The sequence below is a fragment of the Eufriesea mexicana genome, unplaced genomic scaffold (assembly GCF_001483705.2).
Source record: "Eufriesea mexicana isolate 0111107269 unplaced genomic scaffold, ASM148370v2 scaffold25266, whole genome shotgun sequence".
NCBI lineage: Eukaryota > Metazoa > Arthropoda > Insecta > Hymenoptera > Apidae > Eufriesea > Eufriesea mexicana.
The window spans coordinates 116,059-140,128 of NW_016932250.1; the positions used below are offsets into that span (position 1 = coordinate 116,059).

General features: G+C 29.5%; 1 protein-coding gene across 1 annotated transcript in view; it reads left to right on the plus strand.

Moving 5' to 3' along the window:
* The window catches only part of LOC108554523 (serine-rich adhesin for platelets), a 39,478-nt gene extending 23,829 nt beyond the window's left edge, over positions 1–15,649 (plus strand). Inside the window, exons 13-17 of the mRNA XM_017909832.1 lie at positions 67–209; positions 11,578–11,583; positions 13,493–13,927; positions 14,451–14,924; positions 15,386–15,649. Coding sequence (XP_017765321.1) covers positions 67–209; positions 11,578–11,583; positions 13,493–13,927; positions 14,451–14,924; positions 15,386–15,457 — 1,130 coding nt within the window. The 3' untranslated portion in view covers positions 15,458–15,649. The remainder of the gene's footprint in view (positions 1–66; positions 210–11,577; positions 11,584–13,492; positions 13,928–14,450; positions 14,925–15,385) is intronic.
* Positions 15,650–24,070: the final 8,421 nt, after the last annotated feature.

Consider the following 24,070-nt stretch of genomic DNA (forward strand, 5'->3'; position numbering starts at 1 on the left):
CATTCGGTAGTTTGAATAACAAGTCATGTGAGGAGTCTAAATGGTACGTTTCTGTGGACATTTCAGCTCTTCTCAACGATTCCTCAGTTTTAATCGAAGGAGTCTTGTTCCGAGCGAGATACCTCGGATCCACTCAGCTTGTCTGCGAGGGAGAGCCCACCAAGTCTACTCGCATGTGCCAGGCAGAGGAAGCTGTATCTAGGATAAAGGTACGCTTATCAATATTTTACTCTGTGTTTGCATTATACGCATACGCTCTTACCCTGTAACTTACTTTTCGTTTCCCTCCTTTAAAGTTGTATCTTCGTTTCTTTGGCACCGGAAGATTTGGTAACGATTCCACGTTAAATTAATCTGATTAAGAAACTGAAACACTCTGGATGGGTGGATATTTATGCCAGGATATCTTCGCGTTTCAACATAATATCCTGCACAATTCATAGATACGATGTATTATATTTCTGACTACGCTTGTTGTGGTTAAGTATGATCGTAACCAAGATTCTTTTAATTTTTATTTTTCTATTTTCCTTCGTAGAAGTTACACGAGTTCTGTAGCGTCGTAATGTTATCTTGTATTCGATTTGAAATTGTTGATTAATATTTCACCGCGTACAAGAAATTCCAAGTTGTTAAACACTGTTACGTATTTCCCTGTATCTATTTACAATGGTCTGATTGTTATCTTATTCTTGAAATTAGATAAATCATGAGATATTACTTTGAGACATTAGGCTTCATATTTTATTTCATCTTTTTCATTTCTTCGGTATTACTGCTTTTGCTTGATCAATGTAAAGATATCTTTACTACCAGCTGTATATATACATGTATGTTGTTTATTAACTGTATATATTTAAAAAGGATCATGTAGTTGTTCACATTGTACGAACATACGTGTATATGCTCTGTAAATCGGATCACTTATATCAGATTTTAAACGATTCTCTTTTGTTCAGCATGAAATATTTGTTATAAAGAAAATAAGCAGAAATTTAGATATATACTTTATCAGAAAAATCCTTCGAACGAGATACGAATCTTTTTAAACAGATAAACTCAGTTATATTAAGTTACCTAACACGAAAAGAATGTCTTAAACACAAAATAACAATAATAACGACTACCAAAAGAATTGATATATATTTTTAAATATCATATAATTTATTAAATTATATAGTCTATTGTTAAATTCTTTCGAAAAGTCGGGTTTGTCATTTAATTCTTGAATTTTTTATTTCTTATACATGTAACAATTATCGTACAAATACTTTACTGAGATGTTTTTTAACATTTTATCATACATTTCGTTATAAATAACTATTGTTGCAGAGAAAAATAGTGATCGTTTAGATAAGTTTTACACAAGCCACACAAATTTTGGATTATCTGAAATTTCATTTCATTTAAGTTGCATGAAACGTGACTATTGATCGTTGCATTATCTTATCTCGATAACTGATTCCACTTTATTATTCCCAAGTATTAATTTCAACAGTGAGAAACTACATTTCAATTTGAAATGAAAGAATCGATCCAAGATATCTAGGTGCAACCAGAACACGTAACTTCTACAAAGAGAAGACGTATATTAACCTCTAGCACTAGGATTTAATTATGAAAATTTATACATTGGAGTAGCATTTAATTTTAGTTAAATATTATTCCCATTCGTGGTAAAATTAGATCAAAATTTTAGAAATCCTTCGAATATTGCGCATGCCGAAACGTGTGAAATATAATTATGGTCGCGTTATTAGTATAGTTTATAATCACGGGATTTGCCATGAAGAATTCGTAATGAATTAGACGAATTAGATGTGCAAAGAGTTAAAATATATTACAATGTACATTTTCAAATCGAAAGTATCAATGATGTACGTGTTACTTTCGAAGCCTGATCCAAATTTTCGAAATTTCGAGTTGATTGAATGTTTTCGTGCTGATTAATTCAATGTGGAATCTTCTCATATGTTTCGTTTCGACGAGATCTATTGCGGAATCCTGTTCCCGGCTATCAGCCATCTCGTCGTCGTGTATTTAGAATAACCAACATAATCCAACGTGTTAGACCATTTCTACTGTCAAATTAAACGTAACGTGCACTTATTTATGCTCTGCGTGTACGATAGCAATCACGTATAGTTTCCATGATTCTCACATCTGTCGCGTGTTACACATCTTATTTTAAACGACTGCAACTGCGAAGTAAAAAGGTAGTCTGTTCACCATTAGACACTTGTATCTCTTGCACAAATCATTCGACAAATGCATGGCAAGATCTTTAGCACCTCTAGAATTCGTAGGCAAAGACCTACACCGCTACTGTAAGCATCCCTCTTCAGTTAAATTCCATGATCCGCGAACAGGTACATGTTTGTATGTACGGAGATACAATGATTTATGCCGTGGAAAGATCAGATAAAAGAAAGTCGAAAGGCTTTCGCTCGTAAGATGCTTCTTGTAATATATCGTATTTGTCAAGTGCGAAGTTCCTGGATCAAAAGTAACATGTTTCACACTTTTACTAATAGCAGTCGTTGATTATCGATAATCTTAACAGTCTTGCAACGCATTGGATCAATTAGATCAATTTGAAGTAACATTTTTCTGTAAAATCCTAATCACTTTAATTTGAACGTTAACCATATTAAATTTATTTCAAGCGAAGTAACTATAAGATTTGGGTATATAGTAAATAGTATATCGATTTTATTTGACTGTTTTAAATAAATTTCTGTTATAGTGTTCGTTTCAAGATACGTTGAATCATTTTACTGCCTGAGCTTGGAACTTTCCATTTATCAAACACGCTGGGAGAATATATTGCACTGAATTTATTCAGATGCCCTTTTGATATATGTAACGTATGACGGAGTTACAATTTTAATCATTTGTAGGGTCTCGTTTATTTTTCGATATTTTATTTATACCTATGGACCTATCCGTGCAATATACGTAAACTGCTAGATATCACTTGATTTATGAGATATATCAAGAACAAGATCGTTTTCAAAAGATCGGATGTACCATAGAAGCGTGATATTTTGTTGTAACCCCATAAGACACATGCGATTTATATGTGTGTAACAGTAACATAATGCACTAACGCGTCCTTGCATGTACGATAAAGGACAGATTGAAAAAAGAAAACGCAACATAGAATGTTTTCACTAATATATCATGGAAATTTTTGTGTATTTTATCATCAAATTTTAGCTCATAAATGGTCCAATATGGTCGAATAAAATCAAACTTCTCGATACTTCAGTTAAACCTGAGAGTTTTTCCAACAACATAGGAATATCAAAGGATTACATTCAAAAATTTTTATTCGATACTTCAACACAATTCTCGTTTCAATGATTTTTTATCTTGTATTATAACAACGAACGAATTAACATTTCTGATAATATACTACAAAGAAATCATTAATCTAAGTTCAACGGACAAATCATTTCCAAACAAGCCAATAGGTTGATTCTCAAAAGTTTCAATTAAATTGTCAGGTATGAATGTTTCAAATTAAATTTAACAGAAGGGAAATTAATTTTTAGCGATTTCGTATGTCAATCAGAATATTAAATTTCAATTCGAAATTATTTTGTTTTAACTCTTATGAAAAGAGAAACTCGTGACTCGGTATGCTTTAAATTCTATATAAAGATTATATAGAAATGAATAATATATTGATTCTAATTCCTTTAGCATGAAAGGAAACGTTGCTAATGAGAATAAACATTTTTATAGAAAATGTTAATAATTTAAAAGTAGCGACCAAAAGTATGGCCATGTGTTATGATTTTTAGAAATTCTATTTGAATGAAACGCGTACCTTACAAAGAGTTAAGCAAATAAACGAAGGTACGATGATTTCGTACTTACTATATTTCTCATTCACTATTTTGCTAAACACTGGAGAGACTATTAAATTATTAGCATTTGACTGTGCTTCTTCCATGCACATGCTTTCATATAAAATTCCTCTTCTGGTGAATTAGTGTTTTGTTCCATCTTCTTCGAAATATTTTATATAATACTAGTCTATTTTATTTATTATTATATATCCCTCATAATCCAAGCATTCAGTATTCGAAATATTTTCTAATCACAGTATATTGCGAGAGCTATATCGATGAAAATCTTTAATCGACCTCGATAAATTTTCATGTAAAATTTTGTGCACCATGTTAACTTGAATATAAATTTTATTAAACGCTCAATTTTCCCGTTATATTATCGATACACAATTATTCTAGCTTTTAATCATTCAAATGTATTCCTGTTATTAAAGTAGAGAAAGAACGAGAATAACAGTGCGAATATAAGTGAATGTAGAATAAAATTAATGAAATTTTAAATTCAACTTTTAACTATTTCTTTAAAGAATTTTAGAAAAGGGAGTTAATACCTAGAAAGAATAATTTAAGTTTAAATTCTAATTGCAACTCGTAATTATACGACGAATATATTTTTAATTACATTGTGAATGGGTGCAAGAAACTTTGATTATTCGTTTTAGAAGTTAACGCGAGTAAAGGGTCTTATGTATCCTATTCTCGATATATACTTATATACGATCTCCACAAGAAGAGCGTGACTGGCATAATTTTTTCTGAAAGTAATTACCAAGAAAATCCGCAAATATTCAAGTAGTCTGATCTTTTTCTTATAATGCATGTAAGAACAGTGTTAGCTTTTTCTGACTTTAGGTAAAAAAGGTAAGGAAACGCCATTTTTATCCGCAAGTACCTTATGCTCTGAGTCTCGAAGCTCTTTTTCTTGTGTTCATATCCTAGAAGAGCAAAAGTGTCACGAAAGTGACTGCAAAATATACGAAAAAGTCCAAGACATATTCGTATACATGGCTGACTTACTTCAAGGGAACGAAACAAAGTGGTGGTTTTGGCAAAGCATAAACTAAAACAAAAGACGAGGAATAAAGACGAAGAATCGAACAATCAAAGGAACTAACTCTGAGATGCAGAATTTCAATCACATAGGATGTAACTCTCGAAGCTGTGATATTCTATCTTCTGTCCCTAGAGCGGTCAATATAAAGAGAAATACCAAACGCCATCTGGTGTAACAAAAAGAAAAGAATCGTCTGCAGCCTGAAGTCGTCGAATATTAATTTCATTTGGAAAAATTGAAATGGCTCATTACAGAGAATCCTTGGTACCTTCTTCGAGCCTGATTGATCTTCATCCATCAACAGATTAGTCCAAAGGACAGTCTAGTCCTTCGACCAGGCTCAGTCTAGTGACTAAACTCTATCTAGTAACTAGTGCAGTTGCATGTTTGATATTCTTCTTAAAACTAGGGAATTGGAATATTCTTCTTCGCTGGCTAACTTCACTGCAAAGAAAATGATAAATATATGTAAAAAGAATTGGTATGTGAAGAAAAATGATTTGGAAAACAAAATGAAAATGATTCTTACGGAAGGATATTGATGCCAAACACAGGAGATTTATTAGATCGATCATCCTGTACATAAACCAAAATGTTTAGGGGTATATGAAACAAAACTAAGAGGAAAACGTGGGCAGAGTGTAAAGTTAGCCCGACAGATAGAGTTGATTACAGAGATTTCTATCCCTAGAGTATACGATTAATTTAATCCAAAGCATGCCTACTCACTATATGGCGGTTATACTTTAAAGCAAATAATCATGGCGATAGTGATATTTTAGAATGAAATTAAAGTAGTATTTAGTGAGTATTTAGAAAGTAGGATTTTTACAATTATTTCTTTTCTGTTATTAAATTATGCCTGTCACGTTCTTGTTAGATTATAGTAGTTACGATAGTTTAAAAATTCCCCACTGTTATAGCAAAATCACAAGCTTCATGTAAAATAACTTCTTGAAATTTGATGGTATTTAATTAAAATGACTTTTCTTCAATTTTTGAACCGGAGGGAGGGATATTAGAGGACCAGAGGTATGGAATACCATTTATTTACGGTTTAGTTTTACAAAAGATGCTATCAAAGGAGCACTTGGAGCTTAAATAAAGGTACCAAATCGATTAATCACACCACACGGTACAAATAAATCAAACGTGGGTTTTGTGTTCCATGGTCACCGAGTTTTCTAAATATAAATATCTTGAATTTGAATCTTCTACGATATTATTTAAAACAAATAGCGCACAGAATCGAAATAAATATATAAATATTTTTAAGTAAAATTTGTATAAAATATTGTAAAGTAAAATTTTGCATAAATAATATTATATTGTGAACATATATATATATATATATAATCAAGCTTGATGAAAACGTTTTTAATATTTATTGTCAGGTTAAATTATAGATAAATGATATTTTATATTCTTGATTTATTTTTATTTTTAAAATAACATTGACATTAGGCTTGTGATTTTTTTATCATAAAAATTGAATTTTAAACTGTTGTAATTACATAAAAATTAGGGAGCAGGATTTATGATTGGGTAATGCAGAATGGTCCACCCACCCTTTTAATGCAGAATGATCTCCCAAACAATTTATTAAAGCATTTACACTTTTTGATTTCAAAATACCGTTTAAGAAATGTATTATATCAAGTTCTCTATGATGTGAACTGACAAAGTTTGATATATAAGATAGTAAAGTAACACATATGTAATGTAATTTTTATGTGCCAAGATGGGAAAAAGTATTTCAAATAGGAGGTTAATATTCAGATTAATATTTGATTACTTCATTGTAAATGACATGTAAATATAACGAATATAAAACATTTTAATATTATATTTATATATCGAGATGAAACCGAATTTTTAATAGAGATTAAAAAATACTAAATTTTACCAAAAAATTGTTAAAAATTCAAAGAATAACTTCGTATATTAATATTTGTTCAATCAATTACAATACGAGATCATTTGGTACACATATGCCAACACATTTAAACAAAATATGATTTTTATTTATAAAATTTTCATGCAATCTTATTGTCTTAAACTCATTCTTGAACAAATTGTAACGATACTTAAACACGAGGGTAAAAATTATCGACTAACTTAAATGATACATAATTACTAAATTATTCTAAAATAATTTCGTTACTGTTCGGAAATTTTTATTTTTATTTTTTTTTTTCATTTTTATGACTATAAAAGTCCTAATTTCGTAGTGAGCACTTTTCTACAATGTGACAATAATATTAAATCACTGTGCAATCAGATTTTGTTAGAAAATATTCGAATACTAATAATTTGATTGTATTAGACTAATTTGGGGATTAAGCTGCGTTAAAATTGATCATTACGTAAAAAAGTTTGAATGTTCTATTATAGTCACCCCTTCCTCATGTTATTACCACCACCACCTAACCAACGAACACATTTTTTTTATGTGATCTTGATGTTTCTCTGTGTTGATTTATCGCGGAATAGGAGCTGGATAAAATATCAAAGCATAAAATTTCTCCTTTTAATCATTCCATCCATTTACCACTATTTACGATCTAATTTAACAGTAAGATCAAGATTCTCGCAGGCTAAAGCAGAATGAAAAGTATGTATTCATTTCCATCGTTAATTGTGTCTTATATAGGGATGCCATTAAAGGTCAATCTACTATATATCTATATTTAAAATATTCCGTAATGTATTTTTTAACGGAATGGTAAATATGTCTCGGATATATAATATCCATGAAAAGAAAGCATTTTTATTCGGCTCCTTTACAACTACTTTCTTGTGTATAGTTGTCTGCCCTATTTTGCTTCGTAGATTGTACGCAGCACTATATCTCTTTCTGCACGATCGTGTATTATAAAAACTTCGTGTAACATAAATCACAGTATGAGACGAGAAAAGAGTATTACATTTATGTTGATGGACTTGTGTGTTTCACGTTAACGTATAAATCGGTACGTCGACTAAAATATAAATCTCGCATTTCAATCTAAATCTCCCTTCAAATTTGCCCATGCGATCCATCATTATATGGCAACACCTATAATGCATGAAGAAACATTTTAAAAAATACGAGTCTAGCTCTCAAGACTAATATTTTCTTACATTTAACTCATTAAAAAATTATATTAAATTTTTTTTTAAAATTAAATTAATAAAAACATGCAATTATTTAAAAAAAAGAGAGAGATAAATATTCTACACATATAATCAACGTTACCTGATATTCACAAGAGGCCGTAAAGTGAAAGGATCTGCAAATAATTTTCTCATTAGTTTAATTTCAAAATACGTCATGACAAACGTACCGTTGTCCTAACAATACATCGAAAAGAATTAAAACATCGATACCTTCAATCATTTGTAGCTTTGTATGACTTTATGTTTAGAAACTTAATCAAGATCAATGCTGCCGTGTTAAATGTTTAATGTTTCCTAAACTTCCTTCGAATCTATTGATCCATAAAGTCTGCACATCAACCTAATCTTGAACGTAGGATACTCCGTGTAAGACGATACTTCTATCGAAGCATGATACAATACCAGCTTCTGTTACGATTCAGTGGTCCTGTACAGTTTGTTAGCTTATATATACTTCAAACGCTTCTCACGAATTTCGTATCGACCTGCGATTTCTGTCCCGTCGATAATCGAAAGTCAGTGTTTAACGAACGCCACGCCATCCATAATACATTGACGGAACCATCGGGTAGCACGAATGTAATACCGATCGTGCTGCTAACGTATCAATTCGGTAGAAGAAAAGACAAACCGAATAATATCGGGCTTGACTTATAGACAATGTATTTTCCTTGCCCCGGATCATGTTAGTTCTGCACGATAGAGTGCTCTGTTTGTCGTGGCATACGATAGAGGAGAGAGTCGAACGAAAAGTTTGGAAAAGTGCACCGTAGAGAAAAAAGATAAGAATAAATATGAAAAAACGAAAAAGTTGTCCGCGTTTGCTCGTGGTATCGGTGGTGCGTGGTAATGTGACTAGCAAGAGCATTTGTTTGTTTATCGTTACGAAAGGAGGGGCCAGTGGCTACGGGTATGCAGGCTACGCTGTTAAACTATGGGGGGCAGCATGAGTTTGGTCGGTGCAGCGTTGCCTCGCAAGGAAGCCTCGAGGAAGACGAGTGCGACTCGAGCGAAGAACTTATAGGGAGCGCGTCTGGTGGGGGCCAGTCCGAGTCGCAGACTGTGGGGCTCCAACCGAAACTGGCCCCGATCAGTGGCTCTATGGAGCCCACCACCGTTTTCAGGCTTCACTTTCTCGGATCGGTTGAAGTTGAAGAGGAAGGGAGACGTAAGCGCCTTAACAACCACATAGTGCGGGAGGCTGTGACTAAGATCAAGGTCCGCCCTCCAACCCTTAGATGTATCATTATATTCTATTCTATAATCGTTGTTATGTTGGACTATCCTATCTTAAACAGATTATTTTTTTTTCCTCGTTTCTATCTGCATCACCCCTTCGCTTTCTTTCACTGACAACGAGTATCTAAACTTTGCGAATCGTGCTTTAGATAAAGTATTTAAACAGTACGTTAAATACCGAATGCTTTTGGATTGTTGATATTGTTATACAAAGTCCTTTTCAGTTAATATTAGTGAATCGAGAACGAATCATAACCTATTAACCGCATGAACTGTTAGTCAAAAACTTTCGTGGTTGCAAAATGAAAATATTTGTAGGTTATGAGTTCATTTTAGTTACGATGTCGATTTAAGCAGATATAACGTGTATATAACACGAGTGTAATGGTTCGTTAGAAAAGAAATAATCACCGAGGAAATTAAGTCGAAAATGTAAGTAGTCTATGCATTGAGTTAAATCGATGTTAAATGAGTTAAATTTCTATCAAATTGATAGATTAATATGTATATATAAATTCTTTACGTTTACGTTACTCGAGTATTGTTCCAAAAGTAATGAGATTATATTTATAAATTACATTCTTAATAACCAAAATTATTATTTTTCAAGTAATTTTCTTGGAAAGTAAACAACGTTAATCCATAACCAAAAATAACATTCTTCATTTTTTTAAACATTTGATTAATCTTCTAAATAGTTTTATTTATGTAAATATACGACTTCTCACAGAATTTTTTATTTTAAAATATGAGAATATGAGAATATTAAACTCAGATCCCGAAGAAAGAACTCTCGTATACTGATATATATATATATATATATATCTGAATACTTTAATAAGATTTATAAATCTTAATAGCTCACTTTCTTTTACCCAGAACAGCGGTTCTCAACCTCTTTCATAGATATTATCGATTAAGTCATGTACCACTTTGTAGTTAGTGTCTATTTTAGTATATCTTTGTTGTAGTATATTTGCACATAATTTACAAATTTTATATAATTTAGTTTAACCTGAAAATATTCACCGCATGTAGCCCAATGGTACCACGTGCTGCCAGTTGAGAACCACTGATCTGGAATATGAATTCGAGTCTACTTGTGAAATAAACCACGTCTATGTAGACTCGTAACTTGTGAAAATAAATGTAATGGATAATTTATCTTGCTTTGTTGACATTTATTAACACGAATATGAAGATTTATCTATCGAGATAAAAATTTATCCATCGAAATCAAAATTCTATCACGATAAATGTTCAAACTTATTTTTTTTCAAATAAAACGACTGGTTTATACTTATAGATAAAATCATTTATTTAACTCTGTTACTTTATTTAAGCTTACACGCTGTGTCAAGAATTATGATTCGAATAATTCTATAATAATTACTATATATTCAATGAAGTAATTATTTTTACAAACACTTTTTATAACAATATCCTATTTTTGTTTTATAAAATCCCCATAAGTAACTTTGATTATATTCTTCTTATAACATTAATTTTGTTATTAAATTCATAAATTCCTTCCTTTTTCCTATATTTCTTATATATATATTATACTTTCTTTATATGTATTATAAAATCATAAAATATGTTGCAGTTTTAATTGAATGCAATGATTATTAACGACCCATAACTCTATTAACTTATCCAGTAACATTTTCTTAGTTAACTCAATTAATTGTAAAATTTTGTAAAACTCTATGACTATTAAAACAGATGCGATGATAATAATTATAGTCCTTCATATTATGAGATATGAATGTAAAATGAAATGCAAAAATGCAAAATGTAAAATGAAAAAAAATAATGTAAAAGAAATTTTAGTTCGATATATTTAACAACAGCTTTAAGTGAAATTCTCTGAATTTACTCGTTGTCAGTGGAAATGGGTGTAACTAGACATTATTTAAACGAAATGTATTTTTAATGTATGATATTTTTCACTAATATGCGTAGCACATTTCATTAGGTTTTCTTATTAAACTCTCAGGTTTACAGAAGTTTCGTATTTCGAATTTGTCAGTACAGAAAAAAAAGAACATATATGGACGTTAATTCTGTTTTACTAAACTTGTTAAAAAAAAAATCTTCAATGTTGCGTATCATTTTTTATTATAAATTTAGACATAATTTATAGTAAACTTACAGCATCTTTTCTTACTGTTTTTTACTGTATGATACTGCTCATCTTAATTAATTAATTAATTAATTAATTGCTTTCTTTATTTTATTCTACATGCTGCTTCTTCACAATAGGCATTGGTACGTATTCCACTATAATAACATTTTAATTGTTCGATATTTAACAACATTGTTTGGAAATTCAAATTTGATTATGACACAAATTTCGATTAAAATTGTATAATATTATAACAAAATTTTAAAAAGTATTCCAGAATTGCTGAATTTTGGAATAAAAGATATAATATAGATATTTCGATTATATTGCCTTTTTTCGCACATTTTCTAGTCACATACTATTTTAATATTTTCTTCATTATTTTCTAATATAATATAGGGTAACTTCTAATAAGTTTCTAATGTAAAATAAATTTATTCAAATTTAAATCAAGTTTGTGTAAGTAAATAATTCAAAAATCATTTTTTTAGCACAATAATTTATCAACTAACAATATTAATATTTAAAGTTATAATTAAAATTATACATTACAAATTGTAGTTTTTACAATTTTATAAATTATTGGTTGAACCACTGATATCAAATATAATTTATAAAAATTTAATAGCTGAAATCCTTACAAGTTTAGAGATTAATAATTATTAATTAGTGAATTTTTATTGATTATTTGTTAATCTGAGCTACCTTAATTATGATTGATCATCGTCAAGCAGTGAAGATAAATTGATATTTATTAGTACTGCTAATTTATAACTTGTTAAATTTCACTACTAATATTAGTTCAATTGTTATTTAAACTAATTAGTTTATTTAAACGTAGATCTTTTTCTTTTTAATATCGTGTAAATATAATTTAGTAAATCTCTTACACAAGAATATTGTAAATTGTAAAATCCAATAATAATACAAAATAATGACGTATTAACATTAATTAATCGTAAAGGTCTTATAAGTAAAAATATAATTCGTGTTTTAACAAATTAGATATTTACAACATCTACAAAATTTCTAATTGAATTTAGATTTCATATAATAATAAATATTAGAAAAGTTATACAAATTTTTACCTTTTAGAAGAATATTTTAACCTACCATAAATTCATTGAAGTGGCATAGGCTTAAACATTTCTTAATAAATAATAATATAATAGTAATGTTTTGTTATAATAACATTCAAATATTAATATTCATGGTACATCATTCTTCCATGTCAAAAGAAGATTGCTGTAACATTTCACATTTTCAAAATTTTCATTGATGTCATAATTTAAAAAGTTAGAAAAGTTATCCACATTAATACCACTGATTTATAATTTTCAGGCTCCCCAATTTTTTAATTATTTCTATACATTATGGATAATGAATTAAACAACGATATATACAGGATGTTCCAGCAACGGTAGTACAACCGGGAAGGGGGTTATTCTACGATACATGAAAAAACAAATCGAAAATAAAGAATAAAATTTTTTCAGTCGAAGTTTAGTTGTCGAGAAAATCAACTTCAAATATTCACTGAATACGCTGCTGTATTGATGGTCCATCCATCTAACAAGATGGAAGCCATAGTTTAGTGCACGCGCACTCGGTGAATATTCGAAGTTGATTTTCTCGACAACCAAGCTTCGACTGAAAAAATTTTATTCTTTATTTTCGATTTGTTTCTTTCATGTAGAATTACTCCCTCCTCAATTGTACTACTGCGTTGCTGGAGTACTCTGTATATTATCACTTTTACAGTGTCATAATATTTTCAGAGTACCTTTTCAATCTTCATTCCATCTATAAAATATAAACCATTTACAACCATCGTTACCTTAATTCAGTAATTCGAATCCATTGTGAAAAAAATTGGAGTACATTCGATTACATAGGACTAAAATTTTGATATTAAATTAAAATAGAATTCAAATTGGTTAATTCTATTTTTGAAATTTGAATACAAATTTTGTAATTCCATTTAACTTGATTTTCCAGTAAGTTGTTTCTGTTATCAAGCAAATCTAAATAAATGAAAATGTATATATACAGGCACCGGATGGCGAAACGCAACCAAGTACAGAAGTTGACTTATTCATCTCAACAGAAAAGATCATGGTCTTGAACACGGATCTGAAAGAGATCATGATGGACCACGCGTTAAGAACAATATCTTATATAGCAGATATTGGTGATGTAGTGGTGCTAATGGCACGAAGACGATTTGTGCCGCACGAAATGGAAGAAGCACCGAAAATCAACAGAACTCCGAAAATGATTTGTCACGTGTTCGAAAGTGAAGAGGCTCGTTTCATTGCACAAAGCATTGGACAAGCATTTCAAGTAGCTTACATGGAGTTCCTTAAAGCGAATGGAATAGAAGATCACAGTTTCGTGAAGGAAATGGATTATCAGGAGGTACTCAATTCTCAAGAAATATTCGGAGATGAACTACAAATGTTTGCCAAAAAGGAAATGCAAAAAGAGGTAATTTCTTTCCTTTTGTAATATTACATGTGCACGAGGAAAGTTTAAGTACTAGTTTTTAAAATATTCTGAATAAATATTCTAATGAATAGCATCAGGCGTAATACTTAATCATAATTGAAAAACAGTTGCTTATCTTGATAACAGTATTTGATAACGATACAAGAAATACATATGAATTTGAATATGATAGATATTTATTATTATAATTGATTATACTGTTATTGTGAATTATTGCTATTATTATTATTAATATTTATTATGAATATTTAAATATAGGATACAAATGTACTAAATATATCCAAATTGTAGATAGTACAATATAATAATTAACTCTGCCCAATAAACTATATAAAAGATTACTCTGATATAAGTAATATCAGAATAATCTTTGATTAAGAAATAAGATAAAATACATAGAAAGGAGTAACTGCTCATTTTCTAGTATTAGAATTTAATAATAAAGCAATTACTTTAGTTTTGAATCGAAATTAAGAAACCTTTTGTTATCGGATATTTGCAGGTTGTGGTACCAAAAGCAAAGGGTGAAATATTGGGCGTAGTAATTGTTGAATCCGGATGGGGTTCTATGTTACCGACAGTTGTAATAGCAAACCTGGCACCAGCTGGTGCGGCTGCACGTTGTGGACAGTTAAATATCGGTGATCAAATAATAGCCATTAATGGTGTTTCGTTGGTTGGCTTACCCCTCTCTACTTGTCAGACTTACATCAAGAATTCAAAAAATCAGACAGTCGTCAAACTAACTGTCGTCCCGTGCGCGCCAGTAGTCGAGGTTAAAATTAAAAGACCCGACACCAAGTATCAGTTAGGATTTAGTGTACAGAATGGAGTAATATGTAGTCTATTGAGAGGCGGCATCGCTGAAAGAGGAGGGGTTCGGGTGGGTCATAGGATTATCGAAATTAACAATCAAAGTGTCGTCGCCGTGCCGCACGAGAAGATCGTGAACCTACTTGCTACATCTGTCGGCGAGGTACGCAAGCTTTTTCTAATTTAGTTTATATCCTACATTCTTTGTTATTATCTATAACTTGATATTCTATTGTATACTTCTCATGTCGATTATGAATCGACACCGAAATCATTTCTAGTGTTAAAAATGGAAAAAGGACAACAAAGCCAGCAAATAAATTTTAATCGAATTTGAATTTAATAATAAAACGAAAAATAATATAAATTTATCTTTGTATCGCTAAAAATTATTAGTTTATTGATTCAAAATTTGAATTTTGAATTTTTTAAAGACTATGTATACCAATTTTAAATATTTTTAATTTCTCTATAATTTAATTTACAAAGTTTTATTATATTTTTAATTATTTAAAGATTTTTTTTATTTCACTACAAATTTCCTGCACAACACGATATCGAAAATTAGGTGTATATAATATGTAAGTGAAAAAATGAATTGAAATAAAAAATATTTTGTTTCAGATATTAATGAAAACGATGCCCACGTCGATGTTTAGGCTACTAACTGGCCAGGAATCTCCAGTGTATATATAAGCGTTTGGTTGCCTGGCTGATATGCGTAGTGAACAGACAATACATCCGCCATCCACTACCATATTATTCACTACTTTACTCTCTGTACAGATTTATTCTACGCAAATTGCTTTGTGTTTCGATTCTTGTGGAATTCTATTCGTATATTCTCACCAGCTCCTGCTTAGCAAAGCAACAAAACTTACGTAAACACGTTGCGACAAATATTAATATATTGAATATTTACATAAAGCAAAAAATATATATATACATAATATATACATAAACATTTTATTTATGAATGGGATTCTCTATGTCTGTTTTCCAGTCAACTATTTGAACGACATAGAAAATAATATACAGATGCTGGAACTACAACAGCAACAGTTGTTACAAGCTGAAACAATTTATGATTATCTCTCATCTATTCTTCCTTTCCGTCTGATGTATTTTTATTTTCTGTCGTCTTATAAAATGACAGAATATTTGATATACGTTGGACAAGTTATTTACGATATATCTATGAAAGAGAATTATTGTACCTTTTACTCAAAAGTTGTTGATCTGCGACTTAAGCTTGTTACCGATTTCACACGATTCAATGTTAAGCAACTTTTGATGTAAAAAGTAATAATTGTACCACTTGTATTGCATGTTTGTATGCATTTACGTATTTTATCTATCGTAAGCATTCTGTATATTTGTTCTTAGAACAGTTTTCGTATTTCATACAACGTTATACTTTTGATGCATTTTTATGAGAACGTTTATTAAAGTAATAGAATAATAGATCGACAAAGGTGGTCCTTTTGCGAAACAAAGACAAAAGGGAAACCAATGAATTAACTGTTTAATTAAATTCCATTTACCCAAATACAATAAATGCAGAAATTATTGCGAAATCAGCATTGAGAATCGCATTCCATACGCAGTAAGAAAAACGAAATATGCAGTGCACACGATTATACATAGCACAAAGCTCTTTACCACCGTTTAGAGCAGGGCTGGAACTCTCTGTACATTACATAGTTAACGACGGAGTATGTTTCTACAAGGGCCTTCATACATTTTGTTGGCTTTATGGAAATTACATCGTTTATTTAATCTTTTTTATCCACGGGTTGCAAATCCCTAGTTTTTTAATTTTAACTAACATTAAGATCTACTATCTATTACGTACTATTTTAAATGCGACGTCTCGTGATAAATATCACGGTAGTTATACGGAAGAGTACTCCGTAGTATTTCATTGTATCAGTAATTTTTGTTTATAGTCATTTTCGTTTACGGCTACCTCTTTCGATGTTGTTAACAATAACTTTGATCGAAATCCAACCATATACCAATTATTATTGATACTAAAAAAATTGAATATTTGAAGTTGTGCAGGCATCAAGAGGCGCTATTAAAAATCCAATATTTTTCATTTGTAGAGTTATCCTAAATAGTTACAGCACTAACAAATGTTTAATAAGGTATCTATTTCCTTAATACTGTGTTGTAAATTTAGAACATTGCATACAGTTTGATGATTATTATAAAATGAAATAGTTTAAACAACAAAATTCGACATTTGAGGATAGAAAGACATCCTTTTTTTCATAGATACCATAAGACAAATGATACGAGTTAATTTCAAAAATTTTTATTTATGAAGTTCAAGCTTGAAATTAACAATTGATGATAACGCTCTATGAATTGCTACTGGAGTAATTCTATCATCTACAAAACAACGTCTGTAGTGTAACATACTTGCGTAAAAATGAACGCACTTATTTTTGTTACTGATGGACAATGATACCTTAAGGTCGTCAGTTGTAAGCGACTTTTGTGGTGCAATATTACTACATCATTTTTTCACCATTAACGTAACCAAGCGAAAGCAATCTCATTAATTATACAAGCATTTACAATTACCACGATTAAAATATGCTCTTATTAAACTATTTAGAGAATACTCTTTACCTATGGGATATGAATTAAATTAAATTAAATGAAGTTTTAATCTCGATTTTATGTAATATTGCGACTGAAAAAAAAAATTATTAAAATTTACAAATGGTAACAAAATAATATTAACATGGAGAGGAGTTCTCTTCTATGTAAATACCGCGCACGATATTAAGTTCCATCTATTTTTTGCTGAATATTTTTTACTTTTCGCTTCGAAATATCGCAAGAGATACGCGATACGCAAATCTTAAGATTTCTAATGAAAGTTTGATAAAATTTCAATGCCAAAGTACATTAAACGACATTAAGTATGACGACATGTTGGATTGCATGATTTTCCTGGCTATGTATCGTAATATATCCAATAATAATTTTCTTCTTTACATATTTCGAACCATAATTCATGATAATTTCTGTCTAAAAAAACTTTCATAGAATGTCAAGCTTAATATTTGTAAATGTAAACGATTGTGATTGAGATTAAAAGATTTACGCTACTTTTACTGTTTGTGTAAGCAAAAATGAAGAATTCCTGAGAGAGACTTCGCGTTCTCTTCTCTCTTTATTGCTGTTATATTTCCATCATTTACAGAGGAATATTTTTTTTCCTACTGTGTGATAAAGTCATAATCATTTTTCCGTTTTTAATATTAATTTCAAATTACTTTACTTGCCATTTTATTATCTTGTTACTAACATGTTGAAAAATTGAGATAAATCACGTATACATATAGGTGCTTTAAGGTTAATTGAAACTTAATGTTTACTTTAAAATGATTCTTTTTAAATGACATAACATGTCATTATTAAAAGCATTTATATGCACCACTAAACAAGAATAATTCAAACAATATTGTAAATTATTATGACAAAATTGAAATTCAATTGTGGCAAGGAAAATATGGCGTATTTTCTGAATAATGGGAGAAAAGACAATTGAATGATATACTTATCCATGTACATGATGTAAATTACAATTTATATCGACAATTTTGATACACATCAGAGAAATGCCAAATTTTTTCTTCTATCATTTATATACGGCGGCATTTATAACTTTTACGAATATTTTACAACATAACAAAGTTTAAAAAACGATAAATTTTATTTTATTTTGTTATAGGTATAAAGACAAAAGGTATTTTATAAATATAATGCAACCTTGAAGTACCTATGTTATAAAATACTTCTAATTATTCATTGAATCGTTAGTTTATCATAACAGAGTCGTAATATGAACATCTTTTAAATGTAAAAAGAAAATGAAAAGAAAGAGAAGAGGAGAAAAAAGAATGAGTGTGAAAGAAAGTAACTGAAAGAGATAGTAGTTTCGATGCTTGAAGCATTATATGATTTTACAAACCCCACTTAAACCGGTTTGTTGTAATATCAGGTAACATGTACAAAAGTCTACTTTATACTGATTTCTATTTTATTTGCATTTAATTAGTGCCATTTATAATGCCCTGGAATTGAACTTTTTTATGTTATGTTTTATGAAATATAAATATGCGCATGCTTGTGTAACGGATCCGAGTGGAAAATTGTTTTTATCTTAAATTCAATAGAATAACTTGAGAATTTTCAATTCAGATACAAATTTAAACGAATGATAAATCACGTTTTGTTTTAAAAATTGCATTTAATATATCGTCGAATGCACACAAATATACAGCACATTTTTAAAGATAGTTATAAGAATATTGCTGCAACCAAAGAAATTATATTTCTCAACGCATAAAAATTGAATAAATTAAATGAAAAATGCAGTCTAATATCTTGTAATTGAAATTAAAAGAAATTCTTAAAAATTATTGTAATCACTTTCTTCAAGAAATATACTTAATTTATTAAAATAAATGTCTATAATCATAAGTGAACATACAGCAATGTACTTCTTATATAATTTATATTTATTATTAAACAATTATAGCTCTGCTATAAATATCAATAATGATAATGTGTCATTGTTGTGGGAATGTAGAACATACATTTTTTGTTCTAAACGTTTTAGTTTCAATTAAAAAGAGATATTAAATTTCACATTGCAGCTCTTCTCCATTAAATATCCTTATTTTACATTAAACACATAAATTCACGACAGATTTATAATTGAACAAAATAAGAAAAAATAAGTTTAGAAATCATATCAAAGTTTCTCCTTTATAAATCATTGTGTTTTCAAAAACAAATTACGAGCAAACTTAATTATGGAAATAAACACAAAGATACAAACTTAAAAAAATTATACATACACATATTCATATTTTACATATTTTATATATGTTTATACATCATATGAAACTTCAAAAATTTATGAAATACTTAAATTTTTGTATCTCTAATTACTTTCATAAAGTTCAATTGAAATTTAAGTTCAACTGTGCATTCATAACGAAGATGCGATATAAATTACAATTTTGTATTTTTATCTTCACGTGCAAAGTTATCTATCTTTATATACAATAGAAAATCTGATTTCAAACGATGTATGCTGGTTTATAAATTCTGTATTTCGGTTGAAATATTTTATCGTTGTCGACACGATATCGAACAAGTTATTTTAAAATCTTAAAGATTTACAAAGTACAAAATCCACTCGATACGTTTCCCAAGAAAACATTACCTTTGCGTTGATCGTAAATGTTCGATTACGCTGTTCTGTTTGTAGTCCATTCAATACAAGATGATTTGCATTTATTTATTGACCCAATATTATTAAGAGATACTTTGACTCTTTACATTCGTACTTTTCTTCCACAAATTTCCTTTTATTATCATGTATCTGTATGCTGTATGTATGTCTGTTCTCGCAGATAAATGAAAATCATTTTGGATCTAATAGAGCAAACAGAAAAGTAATGCGAGAAATGTGTATTAGTTAAAGAAACACAGAAATAAGTTTACTTCTTTTAATAAAAACTCGTATTGTTCTCACGTTGAATGCTAATTAATTTACGAAGAACACTTTGTTGAGAGATCCATCGGTTAATACATAAATTCGTAAATAGCAATTAACATTTGCTTTCTATATTAGTCGTATTAATGTACTTTCGAATGTTCACAAATAATATTACTTAATAACAAGTAATATTTAATTAATATCATCAATGATATAGTTAGTAAATACATACGTATTATTTATACCAGTTCGTTCTTTTATATCTTCGATCCTAAATTATAGTCATTTAATCGAAGAGATTAGTTGAAACTATATATTTATTTGCACTCCTTTTATATACAGGGTGCCCCGGCAACGGCAGTATAACCAGAAAGGAGGTGATTCTACGTGAAAAAACAAATCGAAGATGAAGAATAACATTTTTTGGTTGAAAGCTCCATTATCGAGAAAATCGACTTTGAATATTCACCGAGTACACGTGCACTTAGCTATGGCTTAAATGTATGGACCATCGATACATTAGTATCGGTGGTACAATCGAAGAGGGCGTGATTCTATGCAAAAAGACAAATCGAAAATAAAGAATAAAATTTGTTCATTTGAAGCTTCGTAAAGAAGAAGACTTTAAATATTTACATAGAACGCTGGTGTACTGATGGTCCATCCGCCATAGTCGGTTAGTTAAGTGCACGCGTACTCGGTGAACATTCAAAGTCGATTTTCTCAACAACGAAGCTTCGAAGGAAAAAATTTTATTCTTTATTTTCGATTTGTTTTTTCACGTAGAATCACCCCTTTCCATGTTGTACTACCGTTACTGGGACATCCTGTATACTCTATTTGCAACCAAAAATTTGCACCTTCTGCAACGCATATTAAATAATTTTCAATTATTATCTCGTCATCGATGATTTCATTATTTTAGAACAATGTACAAGATACACACACACATATATATATGACATATTTTTATGTGTAATATACATAGAAGATTGATATATGGCAATAGAAGGTATTACTTCCGTAAATATCGAATATATTTAAATAGTTTAATTTATATATAGTAGAATATGAAGAGGTAATCAACGTGTCAACAATCACGGTTTTTATAATCGATACCATATTTACTTTAAATCGAAATATTTCGTCATTTCGTACGATTTCGTACTATTTCTCGCATACCCTACTTTTATGTTCGCAATTATCGCGACAGTATAAAATTATACTCGACTAGATAGGATAAACGATATAAATTTTATAACATAAAGGATCGATCTACGATTAACCTTTATGGATGCTTTCTTAGATTAAAAAAAGGAAAAGAGGAAATAAGAAGGGAAAGCCTTAAACAAATCCAGAAAGCTCATATTCCATTGTAAAAAGCGTAAGCAGCGTGTTGCACATCGCATATCACATTAAATGTATAGATCCACAATGTCGAATGACACGTGTTCCCTCTTATGGAAAAATCGTAATGAACTTTTTCGGGCGCTTACGTTCATAGAATGAATTTATTTACACATGCAACACCACGTTTTCTTATTCATTCACACTTATCGTAAAGTATTTACATATGCATAACGTATAATGTATCATATATAATACATAATATATTATATGTATTATATTATATACATTGTTATAATATATATTATAGATATATTGTTGTCTACATAATTATATACATAATTATATTATTATATTATGTATATAATATAATATATTATGTATCATAATGTCTATGCAGTAATAAATAATAAATTTGTTTCGTAAATTCTAAACAAGTTTTCCAAAATTTCGGTATTTATTACTTTATCGTCTTTGTGCGATTCGTATTAGGTTTTCTGAAAATATCAGAATAATATCAGAATCGTGATGGTTTCATTTACGAATTTTAATTATCACGGAAATATGGAACTTCTTTCTTCCGACGTTACTTATAATATATATTATGAACAGAGTCATTGTATGAACATATTTTTAAGATGTGTCATATTAAGAAAACAGCGTCTTGTAAGTATTATATGTATATGGAAGTATTCAGAGGAGAAATATATATGATAAATAGGATTCTCAAGTAGATCGCGTCCGAAAACGTTGAAAGAGGCAATTGCAGCGTTTAGGATAGGTATATCATATGCATAGCGAAAAAATGAATTTTGGCATGGAAATTTTTATCCATATATTTGGTGAACAAAGGAATGATACGAATAAAATATATGGGATCAAACATGTTTATATTGGGTGGCCGAAACTTATCTAGTCATTACGCTAAGAGTAAGATAAACGCAACATATTTACGTGTATACATGTACGCATGTAAATACGTATATATGGAAATATAGATACGGATACAAATATAAATAAATATAAATATAAATATAAAGATAAATGCAAATATAAATATAAATACATATATATACAAATAAATATGAAGATAAAAATAAAATAAAAAATGCAGCCACAGCGAATCACCTTGACTGAACGTGTCTAGCCATTTTAATAATAACATTTGCAAAGTAACGTTATTGTCCATCTGACCTTGCGTGATTGTTGATAAAAATTTCTTTTTCTTACGCGGTAAAATCAATCCGAGTTTTTGTCGGTTCAAATCTGCCGCCGTTGTGCCCTCCTTCCCCCGCCAGATACCGCATTTATCTTTACGTTTGAAAATTGCAAAGAACACGCATAAGAAAAATTCTAAAAGTATAACTTCGATGCGAAAAGCATCACGTTTTATTGCATAACGCGTGTAAAACGTATAAGCGTATGTGGTATCAAAAAATGTTATACCGTACTGTTAACCGTAGAGTGTATTTGATATTATTAATGAAAAAAATAAAACGTGAAAAAAAACTATCAACGCAAAGAACTATCACAAAATAGAAAATTAAAATATACGGAATTTCTTATGACTGCTTGTACAATACAAATTATATAGTATATACACTATATATATATGTATATATATATAGTACATATATCATGTATGTGTATATATAGTATATAAGTATATATTTATATACGAAACTGCAAAAATTCGCGCCACGAATTATTACCTTGCGCATGCGCATGCAAAGATGTCGGTAATGAAAGGTAATCGCTTCTCGACAAATTGTATAAGTGGCTTCGATATACTGAATCGAGCAGTCTGTATGGAAAAACGGACAAAAGCTTGTCTTTTGATTGTGCTTTTCACATTCTTCGTTTATCACGAATGAAGAATTTTGTCGATTTAAAATTATTGTTGTACGGATAAACTCAGATACAAATTATTCGAATAAAGATGCTCATGATATATTACATACTAAATGATGATGTGTTCGAAAAACAAATGGGTTTGTACTCGAGGAAATTAAACTAATGAACAATTCGCAATAAAAAATTATGGTGATGCCCAGAATTATGAAAAAAATGGGAAAAGAATATGACGAACGCGTTAGAAAACTGAAATAGATAACAAAAACATAATTTATAGCTTTTATATAAAGTTGAAGATTAAAATCTTGTCGAAAAAATATTCGTAAGTAAAAACGAAAACAACGAGTTTTTATTTACTGAAAAATAGTTAGATCTTATCGGCTAATATAAAACAAGCTATAATTAATATATCGCAGAAGGCGTAAATTCTAAAATATTCGAAATTAAAATTCATATTCATTGATTCTAATGCATAATTTAAATGTAATTAAAGATCACTACATTCGTTGCATCAAGAAAAAGAAAAAATAAGTTTAATACATCAACTTAATATATGTATTTAAATATTAATGTTTGAT